The sequence below is a fragment of the Manis javanica genome, chromosome 10, assembly GCF_040802235.1.
Source record: "Manis javanica isolate MJ-LG chromosome 10, MJ_LKY, whole genome shotgun sequence".
Classification (NCBI taxonomy): Eukaryota; Metazoa; Chordata; class Mammalia; order Pholidota; family Manidae; genus Manis; species Manis javanica.
The window spans coordinates 56,570,504-56,598,297 of NC_133165.1; the positions used below are offsets into that span (position 1 = coordinate 56,570,504).

Sequence of the window (27,794 nt, forward strand, 5' to 3'; positions counted from 1 at the left end):
CTAGCCCCAGTCCTCTCGGGCTCGGCTGACGCTTGTCTCAGGCTCGGCTCTCTTCGGCTGAGCTCGGCCACTTCTCGGCTCTCTTCGGCTTCCTTCGACCGATTCTCGTCTCGGCTTCCTCGAGCCGGCTCTCGTCCTCGGGCTCGGCTCTCTTCGGCTAAACTCGGCCGCGGCCCCGGAAGGGCGCCAATGGAGCCGGGCCTACCGGCTAGCCCAACGGCCATGGCACCACTGCTGGAGTATGAGCGGCAGCTAGTGCTGGAGCTGCTCGACACGGACGGGCTGGTCGTGTGCGCCCGCGGGCTCGGCGCGGACCGACTCCTCTACCACTTCCTCCGGCTGCACTGCCACCCGGCATGCCTGGTGCTGGTGCTCAACACGCAGCCAGCCGAGGAGGTGCGGCGGCCGACGCGGCGATCAGGGGACCCCGGCTGCGTCGGGGCCTCCTGAGCGGACGCGAGGCCTCTGAGGGCGAGGCCGGGCCTGACGCGGGCGGGAGGGCGTTGAATGGGGGGTCCCTGAGGCAGATGAGGGTCCCTGACAGGGCGCGAGGACACAGATGGGGTAGGAGGGTCCCGAGGAGGATGCAGGTCCCTGACGCTGAGAGGGGCGGAGGAGGCCTGGGAGGGTCAGGGGAGTCATTTGAGGAGGAGAACCGAGAGAATGGGAGGTCCCTGAAAGGGATGGGGGTTGTCTGGAGGTGGGTGTGGGTAGGAATAACGAGAGAATCCCAGAGTCGGATATTCAGGGCTTGCTGGGGTCAGAGGGATAGGGTCTGTGAAACGGAACTGTGATGGGGATGGAGGAACCTCTGAGGGGTAATGGGGACGTGTGAAAGGAGCCGCAGAGGCTGGGGCGAGCCCTCCAGGTAAGAAGAGGGACTGAGGGGGTCACCCGGGCTGTGGGAAGAGGGACACGGGGTCAGAATTGAAGGGAGCTGGAAGCTGAAGATATTGGGGTGGGATACCTGGGGGTAAGGAGGATGGAGCCGCTGAGGACGGAAAGGGGATACACTGGCATTATGAAATCCCCTCTAGGGTGGTTGGAGACAGAGAACTAATAGACCAAACCCTGCCTGGGAAAAGGATTCCTTATTAACTTCTCACACAGTACTATCTTGCCTGCAAAACCTGGCTTAGGTGGGAAGTATTTTCTAGGTAGCAGAAGTCTTTTAACCCAGGGTTTTAAAAAAGTCTTTTTTGTTGTTAAAATGCTAGTAAAATCTCAAGGGCAATGATGTCCTTAGTGCAAACCCAAAAACAAAACGCTAGTTAAATGTAGAGTGGTTGGTTGATCACCATGAAAGAGGAACTTAACTTGTGAATTTATTATTAAGTTTGTTATCTCTGAGAAAGGGCAGCCTATCATTTTAAATGCAAATAATGCCCCCTAATAAAAGCTGCCCTGTTTTAAACAGCTGACTAATCAAATTTGATTTGATTTAGGAATATTTTATCAATCAGCTGAAGATAGAAGGAGTTGAACACCTTCCGCGCCGTGTAACAAATGAAATCCCAAGTAACAGTCGCTATGAGGTTTACACACAAGGCGGTGTGATATTTGCAACCAGTCGAATACTTGTGGTTGATTTCTTGACTGACAGAATTCCTTCAGATTTAATTACTGGTAAGAAACCTTATTATTTATATATAAATCTGCACTTTTGGGGTGTCTGTCCCCTCTGCTACTCTAAACTAGAATCTTCTTGTGGGTAGCACTAGGCGTTTTTGCTCAACCGTTTGCGTCCAAGGCATTAATACAATACCAGACACATTTTAGATGCTCAATAAATATTTGTGGCCTGAATAAGTAACTAAATGTGAGATTGACTTTTATTTGTTTTCTCAGCTCATATCCAGTAAACACTTAGTAGTTGGCTGGCCTTTGCTTTTCGAACCTGATCAGACTTGAAGCGTTTATTAAATATTCTTTGTATATTTCCTAAAATATTTGGTTTTCCTCTTTAAAGACTGTTTTTTCCCTTCATTTGAAATTAAACCACATAGTTGCCTAGTTATTTTGAGAAGAATGGTTTAATCTTAGCTAGAATTCACATAGAACGTGAATTATTTTTCATTATTATTTGTCCTTTCAGAAACCTTTAATGATTTAACTAAAATTAATGTAGGGGTCTTGCTTCTGTGACCTCAAGTTACCTTGTGCTTCTCCCTAGTGATAGCGCTTCAAAACACTACAGTGTATTTGCTGTTTATTTGTTCATCTCACTTATGAGATAATAAGCCTCGTAAGTACAAGGAACAATTTACTCATCCCGGACAAAGTAGCTGGTCCATAGCAGGTACTACACACATATCTGTTGGATGAATGATTCATGGCTATCCTGGGATCTTTGGTGAACCTCTGGAGGGCAGAGAGAAAATGAAATTCTTAATCATACTTCCCACTGTATCTATCCTCCTGCCCGAGACTTAGATGACCCTGAAGAAATAGTTAATAAGCAAATGTATGAATGAATGCTTTATACGGTTCATAGTAAACTGATGAAGGAAAAGTTTCATTATACTTTCATAACATCAATAATTGTTACAAACTATGGCACAAGCATGTGGTCAGACTTACCTGGCTCTGACTGGTAATGCTACTGCTGACAGGCAAGTTACCTAATTGCGTGAGCCTCCGTTTTTCTCATTTCTTAAATTGAGAGATTGAGTTGCTCCTTAGAGTTATCATGAGGACTAAGAGAGATAAAATAAGTCAATTGCTTAGAATGGTGCCTGATACATAATATACAATTCATAAATAATAGCAAAAAAAGTATTGTCTTTTTGTAACTAGAAATCTTAATATGTCGTAAATTCTTTTGCTGTTTGCTGCTTTCTTATAAGCTGTTTTTAAATTGGTATAATGAAAAAAAAGTGTTGAGACTACCACTAGATGTCAGTATTACTCAGATTTACAGGAACAGTTCAACCTAATGAGGCAGAAAGCAGTTTGTCAAAGCAATGTCCGTAGCTTATGGGTAGTTCCTGATTAAAAATGCCAGATTCCATTCCCATTTCTGATTAGTTCCAACCAGTAATGAAGCTGGAGCTGCCACTGCTGCTCAGATGAATAGAATGCAAATAAATGCCAAAAACGAATTCCTTCAAATTCTCCACCCCCTGGGATCACATCCCAGGAGCCCATTTGTGCTTTCACCTCAGCTTTTACAGACCAAAGAGCAGTCCCTAAAGCATGCATCATTTGGGAAGTGCTGTATGTCCCCAGCCATAACTTGCCCCTGTTACTACCCATTATCACCACCCCACCCCACCCTAGGGGCACCTGTCAACCACATCTCCTAAACAGTGTGAGAGAACTGTGTAAGTATTTACGCAGATTGTACTTTGAAAAGAATGGGGACAGGACAATGCTTTCCCTTCTAGAACAGCTCCTTACAGCTCCAAACAGAACTCAGAACACACTTTCCATAGGACACTTAAAAAAAGTAAATCACGTTAGATTTGTGCCCACTGTGCCATAATTCAGCTTTGCATTCATTCAACAAACATGTAGTTCCATGTGTCCCATGTTTGGCAGGAATGTGGTAGGTGCTGAAGACAAAGATAAATTGCACAGTGTGGTTGAACTCTTAGGGCTGCCCCTGAGTTTGAGCTCACCTTCACGGCGAACTAAATGTGTGACCCTGGGCAAGTTTCTTAATTTCCATGTGACTCAGTTTACTCATCTATCAATTGACAACAGTAATAGTACCTCCCTTCTGAGGTTGTTGTGATGGTGAGATGAGATAATGCATATCAGATTCTTAGCATCATGCATGGCACATAATAAACATTTGTGTGATTTCTGCTTGTTAGAATGCTCTTGTCCCCAAGCAGTTTAGTGGAGCAGATAGATGGAAAGAAGTAATTATAATATGAAATAGGAGCTGTGATCGGTGCATAAAAATTTAAGTATGCTTTTGTGGGACTCTTGACTTGCCTCCAGAAATATAACCTGCTTGTGGTATCTTCATTTTTATATTTGAAAGGGCAGGTCCTGGCTTGTCAGATGCACATGATTTGGAACCTCTGGTTTCCCATTACTTGCTGAATGATCTTGATCAAGTTGTTTGATCAAGTTGTCCTTCCATGGTCACATAATAATACCTACCCTATAGAATCATTGTGAGGGTTAAATAAAATAAAAAACTGTAAAAGTACTCAAACCCAGTGCCTGGGATATAATATTCTCTTCTTCCTCCTTCTGGGTTCTGAAAGAATGACAACCTTTTAGAGCACATTTCCTTAAATTAAGGGTCTCCTTTTCTTTAAAAGTCCATTTTTATTATTTTTAACTTCACGTAATATTTCAATGCAGGCCAGCAAATGTGGCCCAGTACAATACTTGGAAAAGCCCACTTACTGGGTAGAGAATGTTTTCTGAGTAGTAAATTAGCTATATACATCGGTAATTCAAAATCCTTTATCTATAAATTCCTAAGTAACACTCTTAATTTTTACTGTATTTGGAAACCAGTTTGTTTAGATAGAATAAATGTTAACTCCATCCTCTCAATCCAGACTTTAAACACCAAAATATAGAATCTGCATTGGGTTTATTGAACTAGTAGAAGGGATCATAAATTACTATTAGTGTCATTTTCCAAACCCTATAGGAATGAGGAGAACTGGAACAAAAACACATGAGCACATTTATACACACACGTAAAAGGTAACTGGCTTGATTTAAGTCCAGAAGACAGAATCGTCATAAATAATTGCACTTCTGATCCATAAATGATTTTTATGCACTTGTATATATCATCACATGTCTCTCCCTAATTTATCACTAATCACACTGTACCAAAATGGCACATACATATATATTATATAGACATTTTATAGATAGATGATAGGTAGATCGATAATCTGGTCAAGGGCTTTCATTTTATAACTAAGGAAACATGCATAACGGTGTTTGTTCTTGTGATTCAAAGGTGTCACTATCATACCATCTCCAAAAAAACCAGATTAATTAAATATAATATATCATTAAAGGTTTGTATTTTCAGTATTATCTCTCAATCGAATATACTCTGCTTCTGATAACTGAATTATTCTAGTAGGCAACACAGATGTTGCCCGGACTTCTGAAATGCAGCTCTTTTGTGTAATTCACAGCTGATTCAGATATAAAAGGAAAATCAGTGACCCACTTTGATTTCAGAAACTCTCCTCCACCATGCCAGACACTCACCACCCCAGGGCCTTTGCTCTTTGTTGTTTCCTCAGCCTGGAGCCCTCTTGGCCCACAGGTCACGTCCTCGACTTCACCTAAGCCTCTACTCAGATGTGAGGCCCCCCTGTCTAAAGTTGCAGCCCACCATCATACTCACACATACTCCCTCTTTTCCTCTGGTTAATTTTTCTACTTAGCACTTATCACCTTTATACTACCAAATACTGTATATACTTCTTTATATTGCTTATCGTAAGTGCCATAAGGACAGGGGTTTGCATCTGTTTTGTCCATGGCTGTGTCCCCAGCCTAGAACAGTGCCTGCCCGAGCTTATGCAGGTGCTGAAGAAAAATGGGATGAGTAAGTGAATGAACACGAGTGGGAAAATTCCATGTCTGTTCTGTGAAATAAATGATAACTTCCTCTGTCAGGCATCTTGGTGTACAGAGCTCACAGAATCATCGAGTCCTGTCAAGAAGCATTCATCTTGCGCCTGTTCCGCCAGAAAAACAAATGTGGCTTCATTAAAGCTTTCACAGACAATGCTGTTGCCTTTGACACTGGTTTTTGTCACGTGGAAAGAGTGATGAGAAATCTCTTCGTAAGGAAGTTGTATCTGTGGCCCAGGTAAACAGCATTATGTGGCAGACATCTTTGAGTGCACCTGCTATAATTCAGTTTTGCACTTCAGTGAACGTAATGTAAAAATGTACTGTGATTGTGCTTGGCATGTGGTAGTCAGGCTCATAACAAGTGTATGGGTGCCACACTTACCTTTGGTGTACACTCCAAAGGTAAGTGTGTGGGTGCCACATTTGTGATTCTTTTAAAGGAGAGAGAGATTTGATAGTCTTTTTCTGGTATCCCATCAAATATCTCCAAGGGCAGCCACTTTATTCCTTCTTGTACAGGGCTCGAGAGACACATACAAAACAGTGGCCAGTGAACTACAGATTTATGGGCTAAGACTTCCACTTCCACTTGGAAAACAATGCAATAAAACAAAGATCTTGAAGAAGTTTTATATAACTTTTCTAGGAAAAAAGCCATAGGTTTCAACTTTTGAACATTTTGCCGCCTATGCTAATGTGTGTTTTGGTTACACTGTATCTTATCTAAGGGTGATTGTGATCTTTTTTCTTTCTTGATGATACCTTTTTTCAGGGATCAATGAACTTTTCCCATAAAAAGACAAATAGTAAATATTTTGGGCTTTGCAGTCTCTGCCGTCTGTCACAATTACTCAAGTCTGCTGTTAGAGTGTGAAAGCAGCCATAGACAATACATAAACAATGAGGGCAGCTGTGTTCTCCTAAGATGCTAAAAACAGGTGCTGGGTTGGACCCAGATCATCGTCTGCAGACCCCTGCCTTATTTGAATAATACTTCCATTCACTGAGATTCAAAGTATTCCTGAAAACATTGCCATTTGGCTTTCCATTTTGTTTCTTAATTGCATTTACAAAGAAACCATTGGAGTTTTAAACCAGAAATATGCAGCTCTTGAAACTCTAGAAAATATTTCAAAAACATTTGTCTTTTTAGGTTCCATGTAGCAGTAAACTCATTTTTAGAACAGCACAAACCTGAAGTCGTAGAAATTCATGTCTCTATGACACCAGCCATGCTTGCTATACAGACTGCCATACTGGACATCTTAAATGCATGTTTGAAGGAACTGAAGTGCCATAACCCGTCACTTGAAGTTGAAGATTTATCTTTAGAAAATGCTATTGGAAAACCCTTTGACAAGGTATTCTGTTTCTTTTCCCTTTTAAGCATAGCTTGACCTGTTAAAACTGTAGAGAATGCAAGTTAATTTAGTACTGCCATATTCTTAATAGGAATTTGCTGTTATTTTAAAATTAAATTGAAAGTGATTTAAAGTATAGCTTCTTTGGTTTAGTGGAAAGTAATAATTTATAGTAATATACATGGATAGGCATATCAGCACAACTCTAATTTGCAGTTATACAGTGATTATCTCTCATTTTAAGTAAAATGAAGAAAAAGATAAATACCTTTTTGCTCTGAAACGACATTTGGGTATCTACAGGTAGAAGAGTTTTACATAAGTGATTTCATAATTTATGACCTCTTGTTTGGAGTAAAAATAATTTGGATGAGTTTTCATTACTGAGGAATGTGACACTTGCTCTGTCTTAAAATTACATTCTGAATTGAGAAAATGGTAAGACTTTAGTTCAAGGAATTTTTATTCTGATTTTTTTTCATCATAGATTAATATTAATACAGATTGAATTATATAGATCCTGAAAATGCTGACTTTTTAAAAATTCCAGACAACTTAATTTAGATATTTTGGTAGAACAAGTTCCTGCCTTTTAAACTCTGAATCGATCTCTTTGTTGCTGGAAAAGGAAAAAATTTAACTCCTCATTTCTCTGATTCCTCCAAAAATTATTTTACTGTGGAATAATGATGCATAAAACTAATTTCATGTGGTTTGTTCCTCTACTCTTAAAGCTTAGGGCATAGTGAAACCAAAAACAGCCCCACATCTTCACATTCTTTTAATAGACTGTATATTCCTAGAAAAACAAAATGTAGCCTAGTATGTTTTGCACTAAATTTCTGTTTATCATCCCCTGGCTAACAAACATCAAAATTAATTTTAGTAACCAAATCTAAGTACAACTTGGATCTTGTTAGAAAATTTGATTTTTCTAGATGATTTTATAAAACAAGCATGCAAATATTATATGTCCCAGTATATCTAAGACAGCCTTGGTATCTGCCCGTTGTCCTGGAGTAATCATTAATAGTATCATTTCATTTTCACAAGAGTTGTGTTTTGGGCAATAAATCTTCTAAATATTACTCCTGCTCAGTATTAAATTTGTTAGATAAGATGCCATGTAGTGATACTGCTTCCATATTATGTTCTGTATTATCTTTTTTAATTACAGAATAAGTTTGTGAAGGACAGGAAATGTGTGTTTGTGCGTGTGTGTGTATGTGTGTTTATACCCACATAACCCACATAGTATATACCAAAAGCTGTTCTGTGTTTTAGGCAGCTTTGTAGGATCTTAAAAAATATTTAAACTTAGCCCACTGTTAATTTAACAAATATCTTCCCATCCATGAAGCACAGTGGTAAAAAAATTAACGAATATTTTATGCCACCAAATTAAGATACATTGTTGTTTAATTTGATATATTGTTGTTTAATTTGATACCACATTGTTTCCCTTCAGCTTCATCATCTGTCTGACTGGATCCCACATCTTTATCTATCCAGGATAAGATCTTAGCCCACCTTGGCAGAAATTGAGTGTTTCTGAGCTACCTGCTTTGACTTTTCATAAAAACAAACAATTGATTAGCTGATGTTTATCGGGTCTTTTCTCGCCTGACCGATAAAGTGAATGTAGATAATTATGAATTGACTACCTGATCATAAAGATTTTAGTGATAAGATACTCTCTGTTTCATTTTTGAAAAATTAAGCATATTATTAGAATCTTAGGAACTGAAATTTTCTGTCCACCTTCTTGGGAGATAATGTTTTGGATTTTTTGTATGTGTGTGACAAAAATATACGTGAACATAAAATTTACTATTTTAACCATTTTTAGGTACACAGGGATAGTGTTTATTGAAACTATAGTGTTAATAGTAGCTACATAGAACATATTTTTAGCAATATTAAATTTTACCCTTATTTTAGACAATCCGCCATTATCTGGATCCTTTGTGGCACCAGCTTGGAGCCAAGACTAAATCCTTGGTTCAGGATTTGAAGATACTACGAACTTTGCTGCAGTATCTTTCTCAGTATGATTGTATCACATTTCTTAAACTTCTGGAATCTCTGAGAGCAACAGAAAAGGCTTTTGGTCAGAATTCAGGTGGGAGATAAAAATGCTAATATTATTTAGGAACTGACTTGAATACAGTGCTGGGTTTTGTTGGGGAATCGGGTGTGGGGAGTACTGTATTCAACTGCATGGTATACTAAGATTTCAAATTAAGTTTTATGTTCGTAGCTTAAGGATGTAGGTTTTATTGATAGCTAATGTTTCCACCTACTTAACGTCTGTTCTGTATAATAATAAATATTCATATCTATTCCAGGCAATTTTATTTCTAGAAAAGACTGCATATATTACAGGCAGCCCCCAACTTAGAAATAGGTGTGTTTTGGAAGTTTGGTTGTTAAGAACTTAAAATTCATTTTCTCCAAAGAAACAGCCAGAGAGTGTGGGCCATTAGCTCGAGTGCTAAAGACTGAAGAGGAGAGATTGGAAGAGAAACATACAAATACAACTAGCCACCATCTTGTTTTCCTACCAGCCACATTTACCCGCACTGTTTTCTGTCACTGGTTAGATCATTGATTTTCAAAGTGTGGTCCATGAGCCCCTGGGGCCAAGATTTAATACAATTAATAATTTTTACTGCTTCATCAGGGACATTCGTGAGTAATAAACTGCAAACACTTAGAACTAAAGAATACATTGACTGCTAGCACACTTTGGTTTTAGTGCCATGATTGTATTTAGGCACTAGCAGTGTTACCCACTAACACTTTTTTGCGCCATCTTTGGAAATGGCAATGCTGTGGGAAAAAGTCAAATAATGAGTTAGTACTATTGTAAGAATGGTTTTGAGGTTACAGACCCCCTGAAAACATCCTGGGGGCCCCCAGGTATCCATCGGCCACACTTTGATATATGTAAGTCATGTGACCATCAGAGATTCTTTAAAATGAATCGTAAATTGAAAGCTTTTCAAAACTTTTCATACTAGGTTGGCTATTTCTGGACTCCAGCACCTCGATGTTTCTAAATGCTCGAGCAAGGGTTTATCATGTTCCAGATGCCAAAATGAGCAGGAAAGAAAAAATGTCTGAAAAAATGGAGTTTAAAGAGGGGCAGGGTATGTCGTAGGCTTATCTTTAAATGTGTCTTTTATTTCAGTGATTGGTTGGAAGTACTTAACAAGTTAATGTGTGATTTTAAGTCTCCTTTAGCCATCAGAAAATGTATGCCTGTATGATAAATGTATGTTGTATGTAATTATGTTAAAAGTATTAACGTGACAAGTCTTAGAATCTGTTGCTGGGGATTCTGGATAACAAAGGCCAAGTATCAATAAGAGCATTCTTACTTCTACTTAAGAACTAGATTTATTTTTTTTAACTTTAGAGTAATTGCCACTTCTGTCACTTAAAGTCTTAATGGAATGTTTTAACATCCCTCCTGGCTTTTAAAAGACATAAATATACTAGAATGAGACAAATATGGATTTTATTCCAACACTCATCTAGTAGATATAATAAATATTATTTTTTAAGGTATAGGAGAGGGCAAATGCTTACTTTCTGCTTAGTTCAAAGGTCTAGTTCAAAAGTTAAATATTTTAGGGATGTGTTTGAGTACTTTACTAACAGAAATAAAAGTTTGTTGTCTACTTCTATTGCATGTTCAGGGTTGTGAAAATCATGATGATTATAGAAATAATAAATGCTGTTATTCTGTCCTGGTTCCTTTATCTGTATAGCAGCTTATACATAGTGTCACAGTTGACAGTTAACACAGAATAATCTAGTATTAGTGACCATGCATATAACTTTCTATCGAGGCATTATGAAACCTGTATTAATGTTTGTTTAAAGCATCTTTCATTTAGATCATAACTAGACAATTTTCAGGAAAATAGATTGTCTAGCATTATGAAGGCCCCACAAAGGAAAGGGCTAAGAGAATGATGCTTGCGTTATCTGTTGTTTTGAAAGCCTTTGGAATATTTCTGGGATAAATATTATCATAGAATGAGGCTGTCTCTTATTTCTATATAGAAACAAAAAAGGAACTCGTCCTAGAAAGCAACCCAAAGTGGGAAGCGCTAACTGAAGTACTGAAAGAAATTGAGGCAGAAAACAAGGAGAGTGAAGCCCTTGGTGGTCCAGGTAGGAAAAAAGGAGGTAATGAGGTAACACTTACCAAACTGAGTAAATGAGTCTCTTTGGTCCTTAAAAATAGCTATTACTTTGTTATAAAATGTAGCAGAATAAATGCCAAATGAACAGTGAAATCCTAGCAGCAACCTCCTTCCTGGTCATTTGATGTGACTTTCTCCAGGTTTAATCACTGGATATTCATGAAAGCAGGGTTTTTTTTTTTACTGGTTGGGTTCTGAGGATTTCTATTTAGTGATGCTGCTAATCTCCACTTATATATTCACTAGGCTTTAAACCTGGACTCCCCAAGGAGAGAGCTAATAAGCTTGTTCTATGTTCTCAGCAAGCATCGTTTCAAAAAAGTCTCAACTGTTCCCCAGTTTTAGGGCTTCTCTTTTCAACATGAATATAATAGTAGATTAGCACAGTAGACCAAACGTGAACTAAATTTAAAAAATAAAATCAGATAGAAAATAAAAGTAGATTTAAAAAGTTATCTGGGAGGGATAAAGGTGGGGAAAAAGAAAGGGGGTATTATGATTAGCATGTATAATGTGGGGGGGGCATGGGAGGGCTGTGCAACACAGAGAAGACAAGTAGTGATTCTACAACATCTTACTACACTGATGGACAGTGACTGTAATGGGGTTTGTTGGGGGGACTTGGTGAAGGGGGGAGCCTAGTAAACATAATGTTCTTCATGTAATTGTAGATTAATGATAACAATAACAACAACAAAAAAAGTTACCTTTTAAGACTTTGAACTCCTGCAGAGCAATAAAAGCAAGCACACAATCCTTTATTAGTAAATATGCTGCTGCTATTATCCCAAAAGTTAGGGTGCTATGATATATGACCCAAAGTCATATATGCTCACTGTAGGAAAAGTGAAAAGCATGAAGAAAAAAAGGGGAGAAATTATGTCTGGGAGCCATTTGGGTTAATTCCTTCCAGGTTTTCTTTTATGCATTTTTTATTTCATATTATTAAAGTCATAGTGTAGATATAATTTCCAAATGTAGAATTAATAAGTGAAGTGATAAAGTTCTTGAGACATATTGCCACATTGATTTATAGAAAAATTTTGTCAATTTTTATTTCTTCTAGAAGTTTGAGAGCTTATCTATTTTTCATTTAGCTAACAGTGACTGGAAATCTATGTGTATGTGTATATAAATATATATGTATAACAATTTTATTAATTTAGAGAAAAATCTTATCTTTTCTTAAATTTTGATATTTGGTGGGCTTAATATCTTTTCAAATGAGTTTCCTCTTTTGTGAATTATCTTTGTTTCCCTTGCCAATTTAAGCTATATCCTGTGTTTGTGTTGGCATTTGCATTATATATATCAAAGATACTACCCTTTATCATAGTTGTTGCAGAAAGTTATTTTTGTCTTTAGCATTTTTCAATGCAGTTTTTATTATAATGGAGTTAATCTTAGACTATAAATATCAATCTTCTTTGAGATTTCTTTTGTTGCTTTTAAGCCTAGAAATTCACCTCCAGCCAGAGAGATGGAGAATAGTCACCTTTTTATTTTTTTTCATGATTAATAGTTAATGTTTGCCTCGGTAATCCTTTTGGAATTTATTTTGGTGCATAAAGTACTCTGGAAAATTATCAGTTAAGAAGAGCTTTCTTAAAGCCTCCATTATACCATGGCTTCATAAGGCTCTAAATACTTCTGGCTTCAACTTTACTCAGAAGCTTTAACTAATCCTGCCAGAGAGGTGACAGCAGTGGATAGGCATCTGAGACTCCTTCAACAAATTTCAAATGTCCTGTTTTGTCAGCGCCAAGGGGTAAGATGTGTCTTCCTTGTGGGAGATGGGACAAGGGGGCACAGGGGGAGTAGGGGAACATGTGAGGTAATAGTAACATAGCATCATTTTCTAACTTTAGGTCAAGTACTTATTTGTGCGAGTGATGACCGCACATGTTCCCAGCTGAGGGAGTATGTCGCTGTTGGAGCCGAGGCCTTCCTGTTGAAACTGTACAGGAAGACCTTTGAGAAGGACAGCAGCACTGAGGAAGCGTGGGTGAAATTTAGAAAGGAGGACAGTTCGAAGAGAGTTGTGAAATCTAACAAACGACTCAAAGACCCCCAAAACAAAAGGGCTCCTGCCAAAGAAAGGCCTCTGAGAAAGAAAAAACGAAGGTTAACTTTAACTCAGATGATGGGAAAACCTGAAGAACTAGAGGAAGAAGGGAATGTCAAGGAAGGATATCCTAGAAACCTAAGCAGCAGCCCAGAAAGCTCCTTGGAAGAAATTAAGCATGAAGAATTTGATTTAAACTTGTCATCTGATGCCGCTTATGGAATCCTGAAAGACCCCCTCACTATAATCCATCCACTTCTGGGCTGTAGTGACCCCTATGCTCTGACAAGGGTTCTCCATGAAGTGGAGCCAAGATATGTGGTTCTGTATGACGCAGAACTAACGTTCGTTCGTCAGCTTGAAATTTACAGGGCAAGCAGGCCTGGGAAACCTCTGAGGCAAGTTATAGCAGATATGGCAAGGTTTCTCAAAGGCTTCAAACTCACAGTTCTTTAGGCTTTAATACGGAAACTATACCTATTGGTATATGGGTTTTCTTATCTTTAGCATTCCATTGTTATCATGTTGGTTGAGTTTGTGAAACTGTTTTGCATTCTCATCAATCAGGGAAGTTTGCAGAGGAAGGCGGTCAGCTGTTGTAGTGGGATAGCAGATGGAGGGGACTCTGGTGTTCTCATGACCTTGCTCTCCTGTTCTCTACCGTGTTCTTCATGTGTTTGTGTGGCTCACGGGGTGCTGTATCTGAACAACTCTAGGAAATTTATAATATGCTAACTTCTACCAAAAATGAATAGAATTATGACTCAAAGAATTTCAGTTTTCTAAAAATGCCTTTCTTGTAAATTTTAAAAGTGACTCTAAGTTATAGCCATATAAAACTCAAATATTTGGGGAAGTATTGTACCAAGTTGTCTTGAGTTTCAAGAAGTATCAGATGAAAAATCTACAGAAATACCAGATCAGAAAACATTGCCTCCCAAAGAATATAGTGTTCTGGCTCTCCAATTATCTGAAGGAAATAAACAGCAAAATTAATATCCTGAACTCAGTCTGAACCAAAAACAAAGCCAAAAGAAAGCTTCTGAGCAATTTAACTAATGCAGCCTTTCCGAGTAAAGGTGACTGGGGGAGGTGGAGCAGAAACCATGCAGGATCGAGAGATTAGATGAGGCTGGTAAAACTTTCATACTTTGCTATTTATTGATCAACTTTGTAGATAGCTTGTGTGCTCCAGAGTTCTTTATTGCCTGAGAACAGAATAATGTGATATTTAGAAACAAAATGTCGGAATCAGAAGGGACCTGTGAGTTCAACCCCTTAGTCCATGGGAAATTGAGGCCCAGAAATGGTGAATGACCTGCCTTTGGTCACACAGCACATTTTGCGGGTAACTGAGGTCTCTGGACTCACTGTCCAGTGGTCTTTTCTCTACCCATACTTCAAGACATATAATCCAGGAAAATAAAGTCTAAAATAAAAATCGAGGGCTAAAAAAGGAAAATAACTGATGGAAGGTAAAGAAAAGAGACAGAGAAGCTGTTTAATTCAGCATCTTAGCCACAAACAAGAAAGAAACGCCTTTTGTAAGGGAGAAGAATATTTGAAATTATTCTTGAGGAGCCTGATATCCATACGTTGTCCATGACCATGTGTTTCCATGCAATGTGTGGTGATTTGGTTATGTTAAGACATGAATAAAAAGAACTGAGAAATTACTTCTGGAAATAAAGGCCATATAGATTTCATTTGTCTATTTTACACTAACATGAGCTTTCATAAACTGGTCTTTTTATAACTACTGTTCAACTTTTTGAATGATTGCCTGGCCGAAGTATAAAGAAAAAAATTGAAAAAAGAGCAGCCACTAAGATTTTTGTGTTTTCTGGTTTGTTTACAGTTAAGAGGAAAGGATTATTCTATCCCTCTAATGGTATTTTAGTGTTTACCTAAACTGTGTTCCTCCTTTTGACGAAAGAAAAAAAAATGTGGTAATGAGACCTTTAGTAGGTGGGGTTTAGGCAGCTTAATTTTAGTAAGTATGTGATTAATGGAAGCTTTTATTCTTAGTCAAAGATGTATTGTTTGAGCACTCCAGGTTGCTGATTTCAAATACTCATAACTTTTGGGGATTAAAAATTATGTTTCTGCAGCCTAAAAGAGTTCTCTTAACTTGCAGGGTTTACTTTCTCATATACGGAGGGTCCACTGAGGAACAACGCTATCTCACTGCTTTGAGGAAAGAAAAGGAAGCTTTTGAAAAACTGATCAGGTAACACACAGAAGATGAATATGAAAGTATTGGAGGCCTTTCAAGATCCAGAGGCTTCTCTGGACAGGGGAATAGCTAACAGCCGTCAGGAAAGATGGAGAGGGGAAGAAGTTAGTGAGGATCACATCAAGATGAGCAGGTGGTCTGATTCATCCCAGGTTATAGATCAGAGCACATTGCCTGTTTCTCTGCCCCTCTCTTTTCCACCAGCCTTTCAGTGGTTTAATAGAATATTACAAATATGAAAAGAACTGCTCCTCTGTTTGTACAGAAACATAACATCACAGAAATACAACTCACACCTACTTTTCTAAGATACACATTCTTAAATCGCCCCTTCCCCCATGCACAAGATTTCTTCCCTTTGGGTTATGATTCTTTTTCTCTTCATCAAATGTCCATTGCTTTGGGTGGCTTACTGCTTTATGATTTCCTGGGAAATGCTTTTAAGAGCCAGTCAGTTCAGATCCCATCAATAGAATCACTCTGGGAATATATGTTTTAAAAGCTGTAATGTTTGTCTGAACATATGTGTCTGTTTTTTAGAATAGCTGTCCAGTAATGTTCCAAGTCCAAATAGAAAATGCTTTTCAGTTTCACACAAGGGAAATGTTTCTAAGTGAGATATTCACAAACTGGATAGCCACTACTTACATCTGCAGGTGTTTGAGAAATCTGATAGCCTTCCACCAGGGATGTTGTCTGGGTGGTTATAGCTTGGTGAGGAAGATTGATCAGATGGTTTCTAAGGGGACTCAGAGGCCAGGGCTGGGGCTGGATTGGGGCATCCTTGAGCTGAGCCACAGAAAAGACTAGATCAGAGGAGACCCATGGCCCGGACTGAGTGTGACTGGGCCAGACCAAGCTTCCACGCCTCAGACATTGACAATGTATCGGTGGCAGCCCAAGGGCAGAAATCATTTCTAGTGACAGTTAGCCTGCCAGGGCCCTAGACAGAGTCTCAAAATGAACAGCCATCCTCCGACACTGGCTGCAGGCTCTTGGTTTATGAATGAAGTAAACATATACCCCAGTATTGCAGGGCATGCATTCCAGGATATAGGGGTACTTCTTGAATCAGTGCCATTGAGTCCCTGTGCAGGACTCACGGAGCATGGGCCATACTCTTCCTTTCAAGTCCTCAGTGATGGTGACATGCCTTGGCATGGATTCTTCCAGCTACTAGTCATGCAGTTATTGGTCAGTCCTGTCAGCCTATGGAAATATACTTCCTATTAATGTCTCTGTCGGGTGATTTATATGGTATATATGTATGTATATATGCTTTTTGAAAAAATGTTTCAGAAGATGTTGTAACAAACCAGTTATTTTTCAGGCTCCCTCTTGTCCAAAGCTTTTGGCACATCTCTGTCTTCTAGATCCCACTCTCCCAAGCCTGAAACAAACCAACAGATCTTTATTGAGCATCTGTTATGTGCCAAGCCCTGAGCTGCTATTAAAGTGCTGAAATTGTAGTGGTGCAGAAAAAGCTTGTGCCCGCCTAGATTTTGTCCTCTAGTGTGAAAGACCAACACAACACTAAGTGACTGTGAATATCCTAATGAGCAGGCCCGTTCAGAGCACTGCCGGCTGCAAAGTGAAAGAAAAGGGGCAGAAGAGACTATGTCAAAGAGACCTACCCTGTGTGCGGGATCAGCATTGCTTCACTAAAGAGGTGATGTTTAAGCTAATACATGAAAAATGTGTGCTGGTCATTAAGTAGATGAGGTGGAAAAATGGGTTCTGTTGAACAAGGGTGTGTCTAAAGCCTTAGAGGTGCAAGAGGCCCTGTGAAGGATTTAGAATTTGACTCTAAGGGCAATAAGTTAGCATTGAAGGGTTCTAAATAAGAAAGTGGCATAAGTACAGTAGTTCCCCCCACCCATCCGTGGTTTCACTTTCCAAGCTTTTAGTTGTCCTCAGTCAACCGTGGTGCAGAAGCAGATGCTCCTCCTTCTGACATATCAGCAGGGTTGATTGTAGCCTAATGCTATGTCACAGTGCCTGCATGATTCACTTTATCTCATCATGTAGGCTTTTTATCAGCTCACATCATCCCAGGAAGGGTGAGTACAGTACAGTAAGAGATTTCGAAAGAGAAAGCAAGGCTACATTCACGTAACTTTTATTACAGTATATTGTTGCAACTGTTGTATTTATTACAACATTGCCATTCCTGTTGTTAATCTCTTACTGTGCCTAGTTTACAAATTACACTTTATTGTGGGTATGTACATATGGGAAAAAGCTCAGTGTGTGCATATCAGGTTTGGTACTATCCATGATTTTGCATCCACTAGGGGTGTTAGAACATATGCCCTGCAGATAAGGGGTCACTGATGTATATTGTGAAGGCTCTCTCTGGATCAAATTGAGGAGTGGATGGAGCAGGGAAGCTAGTCAGGAGGCACTGCAGTTGTCTGATAAGAAAAGGTGGTAGCCAAGATTAAGCTAATGGAGAGAAGGGAACAGATTTTTTTTCTTTCTTTTTTATTAAGGTATCATTGATATACGGTCTTATGAGGGTTTCACATGAGCAATATTGTGATTACAACATTCACCCATATTATCAAGTCCCCCCCCACATACCCCATTGCAGTCACTGTCCTTCAGTGTAGTAAGATGCTACAGAGTCACTACCTGTCTTCTCTGTGCTGTACTGCCTTCCCCGTGACCCGCCTACATTGTGTGCTAATCATAATGCCCCTTAATCCCCTTCTCCCTTCCCACTCCCTCCCCACCCACCCTTCCCAGCCCCTTCCCTTTGGTCACCACTAGTCCTAGAAGGGAACAGATTTAAGAGGTATTTACGAGATGGAATCAAAGAATTGGTGATACTGGGTGTGGGTCAGTACCTCTTAATCATTCCTTCACTGTTTTTAAACACCTGCTGTCTGAGGCATCTCTAATTAAAGTGACTGTCACCAAGTTACAGTGAGCACAGAGATAATACAGTAATTCAGATGAGGTTATTGGTGTTCATTTTGAGGGTCCCCAAGACCACTTTCTGGCTCGATGATTCACTAGAAGAACTCATGGGAGTCAGAAAAACTGGTATATTCCCAGTTATGGTTTATTACAGCCAATGTACACAGATTAAAGTTAGTGAAGGGGAAGCAGGCATGGGGCAAAGTCCAGGAAAGTCCAGACATAAGCTTCCCAGTGTCCCCTCTATGTGGAGTCCCACAAATGTGCCTCAGTTCTCCCAGCAGCAGTGTGTGACAGATAGCACATACTAAGTGTTGTGAACAGCAAAGCTCACCCAAGCCTTGGGGCCCAGTGTTTTTACTGGTGGTTAGTTACATAGACAGTGCCAGCCTCTGTGACTGACTCCAGCCCCCAGAACAAAAACAGGTATGCACCATACGTCACACTGTTAGTGTAAACATCTGATCCAGCTGGTGCCGCATGGCCTCAGGCTTCAACCATACAAAACCCTCGTCAGGCAGAATATGCCAAGGGTTCAGAGCTCAACTCCCAGAAGCTGGTCAAGGGCCAGACCTAAGGATACAGACAGACCTTTCTTGGGAAAGTGTAGGGTTTGAGCAGCCCAGGCCTGCTGAGTTAACCCTTCCCTGCATTGTTGAAGGCAAAGGCGCCCAGTTCATTGTAGGGAAGAAGGCACCTGAGTCAGTGAGTTTTTATGCTCCAGGCTTTCTTCTCATGGCTGCCTCTTCTCCAGTACCCCAGGCAGCCAAATCTAGAAAAGAACACTTTAAGTAAATTGTAGCAAGGTATTGGGGACCCCATGTTATTCCTGGGGTTACACAAGTGACTCTGCATCAGAGAGCTTGGTGACAAGATGTGGATAAACCTGGTACATACTGGAAACTTCACGCAGCAGGACCTGGCATACAGACAATCTCCCACATTTCAGCGTATACAGTAATTTTCATATCAGATTGTAATGTAATTTTATCTATAGTCTGGCATAACTTTCCTAAACTCTTTCAATGTCTTTTTGTATTATTATGTTAGATCTTCTCGCATTACTAGCTATGAGACAGATAGTTACACCATTTAAAATATTAAGATATTTACTTCCCCAGGAAAATTGGGGAATTTGAGAGGTGTTTATTTTGAAAAGCAGAATATATGTGAGGTGCATCAGCAAAAGAGCATTTGCACTGAGGCTGTGCTGAGAGGAAAGTTTAATGTGAGAATAAAATAATGTGTTTTTGCCAGGACCTCCATGGATGATAGTCTAAGAACAAAAGCATTGCTACTATTTAAAATAACCAGAAAGGGATGAATCAGGCGAACTGGCAGTGGAAGGATTGTTGGCTGGACTAAATAAAGATCAGTAGATTATAGATGACAAGAGAAAAGATTACACTTTCAAGTATTGATAATAAAAGTCTCCCTGGGTGGAAAAATTCGTGGTAACATTCTGAGCATACATAGTTTTGGAGGAGGTCACTGCTTTTCAAAGGAAGGAGAATATTATTTGAAATTTTATAATTAGAAAATACGATGACAAAATGCATTAGTCTGAGGGCTTGAATAAATGCCCGTTTGAAGAGACTTCTAGTTCAGTGCCTCCCCCCTTATTTCATCCACAAGTATTCAAATATCATTGAAGATGTTAAAGCAAAAACAAGATACCTCAGGACTTTAAGTGGAAATAGGAATCTGAATTTTTTAATTATTATTTTGTGCCTATCACACAGACTAACTTGGATAATTATGCTAAAGGTTGAAAACAAGGAACTGAATATTTATGATTATGGCAAATATCTCAAATTAATTTGAGTTAATACTTAGGAAGACTTACTGTTTTCTTCACCACAGGTTTCATTTCAGGAGTAGATTTTTTTTTTACTCTGATTCAATTTGCAGTTATGTTACAATATTTCATGGTAAATTAGCTGTTTTTATATAGTAGTATTAATTGAAATAGTTGGGGAAGCATTTGAAAGTGAATCTTCAGTTTTATTATCCATAATCATGGATAATTAGGAGGTGGGGTCACCACATTATAAGAAAAGCACAATTACAGTAAGAGCTAACATGTATATAATGCCTGTTACGTGCCAGGCACTGTTCTGAGTTCCTTATACATAGTGTGCATTCCCCAACAGTCTTTTGAGGTAGGTTTTATTATTATTATCCCCATTTTACAGAAGAAATCGAGGCACAGAGCCATTCAACAATTTGCCTACGGCCACATAGCCAGAAATATGGATCCAGAGTCTGCTCTATAACCCACTGTACTGTCTGCCCACAGATTATAGATCAGTCAGGTAATTGGGGGCCCCTTTGTGTCATATGTAGCTTAGCCAGTAAAGTAAGTGGAAATAAAGAGGGAAAAAAAACTTCCCCAATGTTAATCCCAAATGTTTACCAAAAAAAGAAAAGAAAGGAGGGAAGGAAGGGAGAAAGGAGGAAGGAATTGAAGAGCAATAGTTTCTTTTGAACATTTTGACCTTTGCCCTCAGCTAAAATCTGGTACTTGTAATGGAGCAGTAAGGAGTGGCTGCCAAGGCCATTGCCATTTAAAGAATTTTCCAGGGGGCAGCACTTGACACAGGTACTGAGAACCAAGAGGAAAAGTGGAACTGGGACTATTGTCTGCCCTCTGGTGATCTGTTTCTAAAATGTGGCACTAATAATGTCTGCATCTGTGTATTGTTTCAAGTAGCATAGAATTTAGAATCATCATTTCTGTTCTTTCATGGTGTCTTGAGTGGTACCCTGTTCTAAAACATCATTTATCCAGAGTGGTTGGAGAATTGGTCCATCTGGTTTTATTTCCTTTAATCAGAAGATCTTTGTTGTTTTAGCCCTTGTAGAAATTATTAGTTAATATTGAAGATTCCCTCTGTCTCCCTCTGTGCTTTTTTACTATAGTTTGTATTCCTTGACTCCATTGCAGGCCACCCCTGCGAGGGAAGAGATCCGGCTCACACATCTTTTCTCTTACCTGGCATACATTGGACACATTGTATTTGCTGTTTCATGAATTGATTATAACATACTTGACTGGTTTTGAAAAATCAGACTGAAGCAAACCTGGCTTATTCTTTCTTTGGTTTCTGGCTCTTGTCATGATTGTTGTTCCCTATTACAAATTTTACCTATGATTGCACAGTCCTGTAGATCTACCATATATAAGACACTGAGCTACCAGGAATCACTGTGTAACCTTATTTATAGCCAAAATACCTACCACAAAATGTAGGAGCACTCCATAAATGTTTTTAAATAAACGCATGAGTGAATGTGTGAATCAGTACGGCTCTACCACATAACCTGAGATGTTGATTTTTTTTTGTTTGTTTAAATCTCTGCTGGAAATTTGCTTTCGTGTACTAACCTTAATTTTCTTTTAAAATTGAGAGTGTTTAGTGGGGCCTCCCACCTGGAGTTTTTTAAATCAAAGTAATAGGTGTTTTAATTTTCTTAAGCATTGATTTTTAACCCATCTCTATTTATGATAACTGAAAATATTGGAATATAAACTATTTATTTTTGATCCTCAGTAACACATACCATGTTTATAAAAATTCTCAATAGTCTCTCTGTGGCATATTTTACATGCTAATTTCATGTCTCAGAGGATTTGAAGGATACATAGAACAGAAAATAAGCAGCTTCCTTAATTCTGGAAGGTCAGAAGTAGTACCAAACAAGAAATCTTCCTGCCTCCTTTACCCGTTACTTGTCTGTGTATATGTACTTCTGATGTACTTCTTTTTTAACATTATGGTCATATAGATCATTTCCTATATAATAATTTACAGAAGATTAAAATCTGAATTTTAAAATTAGCTTTGCAAATGTCTAAAATGTTTTTCTCCCCCAGAGAAAAAGCCAGCATGGTTGTCCCTGAAGGAAGAGAAGGCAGAGATGAAACAAACCTAGACTTAGTGAGGGGCTCCTTGTCTGCAAGTGTTTCCACTGATACTCGGAAGGCAGGTGAGTCCTACCCTTCCAAGCATGCCCATTGCCACTAAAGGTGGTTCCAGAGTTTTCTATAGATGCCTGTTTTTCCTCAGCAACCTCTTTGAAATGGATGTCTGCTCCCAAACCTTAGTCTCAGGTCTGCCATTTACTACCCATGTGTCCTTCCTGGGTCTAAGGCTTCTCATCTGTAAAGGAAGAGGGTTTAGGTTCCAGGCACCCCAACTTAGAAAACAGTTAAGTTCTAGGGTTGGTTTTAAATGTGGTCAGTTGAGACTCAGAATGTGCTTTTGCAAAAGAAACTTTTATAAATGGTGATTAGGTTCTTATCTCATCCTTAACTCATGGATGGGAGTCATTTAGGGGTACATTCTCACCTGTCCTTTTGGACTCGTTTGCTGCTTCTTGGCACTTATGCGTATCCCACGTGTGGTGCTCCCATCGCTGTGCAATTTCCGAACCTCGGCATACCACCACGACCTGCCGAGTTCCAGCTGTGATACAGGAATAACTGTTTCCCCACTCCCTGGATCTCACTTCCTCATGGCAGCAGCTGATACCAGCTGAGTGGCACGAGAAGAGCAATATAAGTGAGTCGATCTCCTCTTTGGTGGAGTCAAGCTCAGCGAGAGCAGTGGGTGTCAGCACTTAGTACACTTTAGGAGTCAGGATTCAGTATTCAAGTATACCTCAGGTGCTGGCTGAAACTACAGATTCACAGGTTTCAGTCCACAGAAATTCTGATTGAGTGGGTCTGAAATGTGGTCAGTGTCTCAGGGGCTTCTGATGGATGTGGTTCTTAAATATCCTCTGGAAAACACTTTGGAAGGAAAATTCTTATTAACTCAGGTAAATTGGTAACATTTCATGCAGAACCACAGAGCATCAGGCAATATGAAGGAAGGCAGACGAGCACGTAGGGACCCCACAGAAGGCTATGGATAGAAGTCTGTCCTTTGAGTTCAGTCCTCCATGCCCTCCATATTAGTCTCCAGTTGCTGCTTTGAAAACTTACCACAACCCAAGCATTTTTCAGCATCTTCTACGTGCCAGACTCTGTCCTGGGAAGTGGGAAAACAATGGCTAGTAAATTGTGGTCAGTGCAGCAGTGAGGGAGCACAGAAGGAAGGTGATAGAAAATGCTGGAATTTGTGAATTGTCCTATGTAAGGCACCACCAACAGTCTAACTTTACCATTAACTCTATTTACTTTAAGGGAAATTGCCTCTATTAACTCTGTGAATAGGCCTTTGTGAAAATATAGAAAGATATGGAATAGTAACATGTATATGTGACCGTGCATCAGAGGTTCACACAGAAATACAGCTTTTTAAACTTTAACTGTTCTTGCTTCTTTAACTGCCTCATTGACATTACTTAAAATGCTACTTCTTCTTACTAGGTGGCCAGGAGCAGAACAGTATGCAGCAAAGTATAGTTGTGGATATGCGTGAGTTCCGAAGTGAACTCCCGTCCCTGATCCATCGTCGGGGCATTGACATTGACCCCGTCACCTTAGAGGTTGGAGATTACATTCTGACTCCAGAAATGTGCGTGGAGCGCAAGAGTATCAGCGATTTGATTGGCTCTTTAAATAACGGCCGCCTGTACAGCCAGTGCATCTCCATGTCCCGCTACTATAAGCGACCAGTGCTGCTGATCGAGTTTGACCCCAGTAAGCCCTTCTCTCTCACTTCCCGGGGTGCCTTACACCAGGAGATCTCCAGCAGCGACCTCAGTTCCAAACTCACCCTTCTCACGCTGCACTTCCCCAGACTGCGGATTCTCTGGTGTGCCTCCCCCCACGCGACTGCGGAGCTGTTCGAGGAGCTGAAGCAAAATAAGCCGCAGCCCGACGCCACGACGGCCATGGCCGTCACAGCGGATTCTGAAACACTCCCCGAGTCAGAAAAGTATAATCCTGGCCCCCAAGACTTCTTGTTAAAAATGCCCGGGGTAAATGCCAAGAACTGCCGCTCCCTGATGAGCCACGTGAAGAGCATCGCGGAGTTGGCGAGCCTGCCCCAGAACGAGCTCGCAGGTGTGCTGGGCAATGCTGCAAACGCCAAGCAGCTGTATGACTTCATGCACACCTCTTACGCGGAGGTGGTTTCTAAAGGAAAAGTGAAAACATGAACAAACGTGGCCGTTTTCTTATCCCAGTTTTCAGCACCTCTTTGCCAGCATTAAGAGATCATTAATCAGCTCCATTTTCTTCCAGCACTTTTTAATAATCGTGTGGTCTGTTTCCTAGGTCAGTGGACCAGAAGCCAGTTTCTCTCTGCACTTTGCATTTTGGCATCATTTTACCTTTCCGTGCCTGCTCCCCTCCCTCATGCGCTGTCCATGCCAGGTTCAGTAGGTTGGGTTTTTAAATGAGGTGTGTCAGGATCCGGTAAAGTGTCTACAAGTGTTCATAGAAGGCCATTGTTGAAACAAGCAGAAATTTGCATTTCCTATACAAACTGATAACACACCATTGTGTCCTAGCCCACTGTTGACAGAGGGCCCCTGCACACTGGGAAGGAGCCTCTCTGCCATTCCTGACCACTTCTCCCCGCCACATTGTCTCACCCGCACACCTCTTCCACCTGTCTCCCTCTAAAATTCATGGGGACTTCTGCTAATTTAAGGCAGCCACCTCTGAAACCAGCTGATGAATTTTCTAATCCCCTGAATATATGTAGCATGAACTTACCTCAATTGTGCAAAACCAGTACCTTTAAAACAAAATGAATTACCTATTTACAGAATTTGATGGTATAGATGAAGGAGCCCGTAGACTTCTTAGTTTTTGCAGATATTTAACTTAAATCCCACAGATATCTAGTCCCAAATGACTAGGTACAGCGTCTCTTAAGACTTCCTCTTTTCCAGCCTCTCTTCAAGTATCCTAAAACCACCAGCACCATATTCTCTCAAAAGGCAGCATAAACTCATCCTATGTGATTCTCCACTTTCCTTGTTCCTGGGCAGGGTGCCTATTTCCATCCCTGTGTTTCAACTAAAATTCAAGTGAATGAATGGCCCACAAAGTTTTTAAGACTTGGTTTACCTTCCTTGACTTGAGATACAAGAGTTGTAAGTAAATGAAAGATGAATGCACCAAATATATAAGAATTCTTAGAAAATATATGTTTAAAAATCCATAAAGAAACCAATCTCATTGTAAACCTCCTCCTGATTGATTTAGTTTAGCTTTTTACTGAAGTGTACAAACAAGACATTCATAGCATCTTTGTGTAGTTTTTAAAATTTTATATTTAAACATTATTAACTTAAGTATTATTCACATGGTAACAAGTAAATTTTCTACCTGAAAAGGTGATGTAGATGTAGACATCAGTTCTGCGAGCCACATCACATACTTTTAACATGTCACCCATCAATGTCAGCCCCGTGTGTTTTTGTCACACTAAACTCAGAATAGACAGTGGGCCATGAAATATGAAATAGTGTCCACCTTGCACAAAAGCACTTCCAACTGTCCTCTGCTCACTGAACCTCTCATCTTGACTTCTGGTTTCTTGGTATGTTACCATATGTTAATACTCTTAGTATGTGTGGATTTTGAATTCTATACAGGGTACTGAAGAACACATTGAGCAGAACCGTATTGTTATCATAGAACTCTGTACAATGACTTGAGGCATAAAGAAGAAGACACGAACACAAATTAAAGTAGAATAAAGATTTGGCTACTAATTTTGTCCCAGGGTCAAAAAGATAGCCTTGAGAATAGAAAACAGAAATGTCTGATACATGTGTTAGCTTTCACTTGCATATGTATTTCTTTGTTTAAGGTTCCTTCATAGTTAAAAGTGCATTAAAATAGACATACCGCCTCAAATAGTAATGTTGTTATAATTTTTCTTCACCCTGTTCTAGCACTTCTGCTTGTGGTGTGTAATTTCTATGTTTTCTTCTTGTGTAATTGAACCTGATTTTTATTGTTCTTCCGTTACATAAAAATTACATCTTGTCGTTTTCATTACATACTCTTCTTTCCTAATATAGCACATTCTTTGATAAGGGTTTTACTTCCAAGTGAAGTTTTCAAAAATAAGCTCTTCTTAAAGCTACCATTTTAAACAGTCCTTGTTATCTAGCACAATATAGATAATTGTCTTAATTGTGCTTGGACAGCCCCAGTATCTTCTGGCTCTGAATTCTGTTATTTGCTGTTATACTTACTGGACATCTGAAGACAGGTGCACTGTCTGATGTGTATTTGAATTGTGAACGATTGTTTCTAATGAACTCTAAAAAGTGATCCCTTGATAGATGAAAGGGTCTCACTGCCACTTCCTCTTCCAACTAAATAAATATATTTTTATGTGTCTTCACATTAAAGGCTCCATTCAATACAACCATCACCTATTTAGTTTTACCAAATTCTTTTACAGGTTTTTACAATCTAACAGTCTTTGGCAAAGGAACTAGAAATGCACACAATTAATTAATTAATCAATTAATTAATGCAACATTAACCTTTCACTATATTTCCTAGCATTTTGTTAACTTTGCCTTCAGCATGCAATTTCCCAGACAGACTGAAAATTATTGTCCCATTCATCGACCCACTGGGACACAAAGGGTTAAGTCCAGATTTGGGTGTGTTGAGATAACAGAGTGTAGAGTTTTAAAATGGCCTTTAGCAGGAAATCTACACAAGCAAATCTGAAGAAGAGGGTTGGTGGAGAGAGACAAACATTAATCTTTGCTTTTGTTTTTCCAGGATAATTCTATTTTCTTTGGCTCTGAAAACTTCATTAGGGAAATTCCCTCCTCTTTTGTGTGCAGTTTAGCCTAGAAATGTCCTCTTAAACATCAACATTTTAGGAAAATTCTTTTCTCAGGCTTGAATATGTTAAAATGTGTCCAGACTTACCCATGCATTGTCATTTGTCTTCATTATTTTGCTTTCTATTTTGGTGTATATAGCTATTTCCTGTCCAATCCTGGACCTCAGTACTTACTTTACCATCTTTATCCACAGGTTTTTGGTGGCCTACACCACTGTTGGTTTTTGATTTTAGGGTATGTAAGCCAAAATACAGATGGGAGGGAGAGGTAATTGATTTATATCAATTTGTAACAGTTTTTTGTGTGTGTTTTTAATACAATGTCTATTTATTCAGTATTATCCCCAGCAGTCTGTGGACAAAGTAAAAAAACAATGTGTAGTGAAAGGGCATATATTCCCAAGGCATTATATTTACCAGTATGCTGGTAAATATCATTTAGAATTCAGAGAATATTTAATTTGCTTTCTGTTGTGCAGAATAAATGACTAAAGCTGAACTGGTCTTTGAACCACTGCTTTTGCATTGGACTTGCTTGCTAAACCCACTTTCTAGGGCCTCAGCATTTTTTCTTGTTGTTGTTTTTTTTTTTTTTTTTTTTTTTGTTGTCATTAATCTACAATTACATGAAGAATGTTA

At 39.4% G+C, this 27,794-nt stretch overlaps 1 protein-coding gene across 2 annotated transcripts; it reads left to right on the forward strand.

Annotated features, from left to right (window-relative positions):
- ERCC4 (ERCC excision repair 4, endonuclease catalytic subunit) lies at nt 1-26,696 on the forward strand. 2 transcript variants are annotated; one of them, XM_073215544.1, is made up of 11 exons: nt 3-396; nt 1,446-1,626; nt 5,614-5,809; nt 6,728-6,935; nt 8,877-9,057; nt 9,959-10,087; nt 11,010-11,120; nt 13,021-13,615; nt 15,355-15,447; nt 22,253-22,365; nt 23,753-26,696. In XM_073215544.1, the coding sequence occupies exons 1-11, from the start codon at nt 190-192 to the stop codon at nt 24,484-24,486; spliced, it is 2,748 nt and encodes a 915-aa protein (XP_073071645.1). In that variant the 5' UTR covers nt 3-189; the 3' UTR covers nt 24,487-26,696. The 2 variants fall into 2 exon arrangements, with proteins under 2 accessions (XP_073071646.1, XP_073071645.1); XM_073215545.1 differs by lacking the exon at nt 9,959-10,087 and having other exon boundaries at nt 1-396.
- The last annotated feature ends 1,098 nt before the right edge of the window (nt 26,697-27,794 follow it).

What these genes read in the sequence shown, in the direction of transcription:
- ERCC4 (XM_073215544.1), top strand. Translation starts at nt 190, where the DNA reads ATGGAGCCGGGCCTACCGGCTAGCCCAACGGCCATGGCACCACTGCTG. An exon ending in TTGGAAAACCCTTTGACAAG is followed by an intron (nt 6,936 to 8,876) that starts GTATTCTGTTTC and finishes CCCTTATTTTAG; the next exon opens with ACAATCCGCCATTATCTGGA. An exon ending in GGAGTTTAAAGAGGGGCAGG is followed by an intron (nt 10,088 to 11,009) that starts GTATGTCGTAGG and finishes ATTTCTATATAG; the next exon opens with AAACAAAAAAGGAACTCGTC.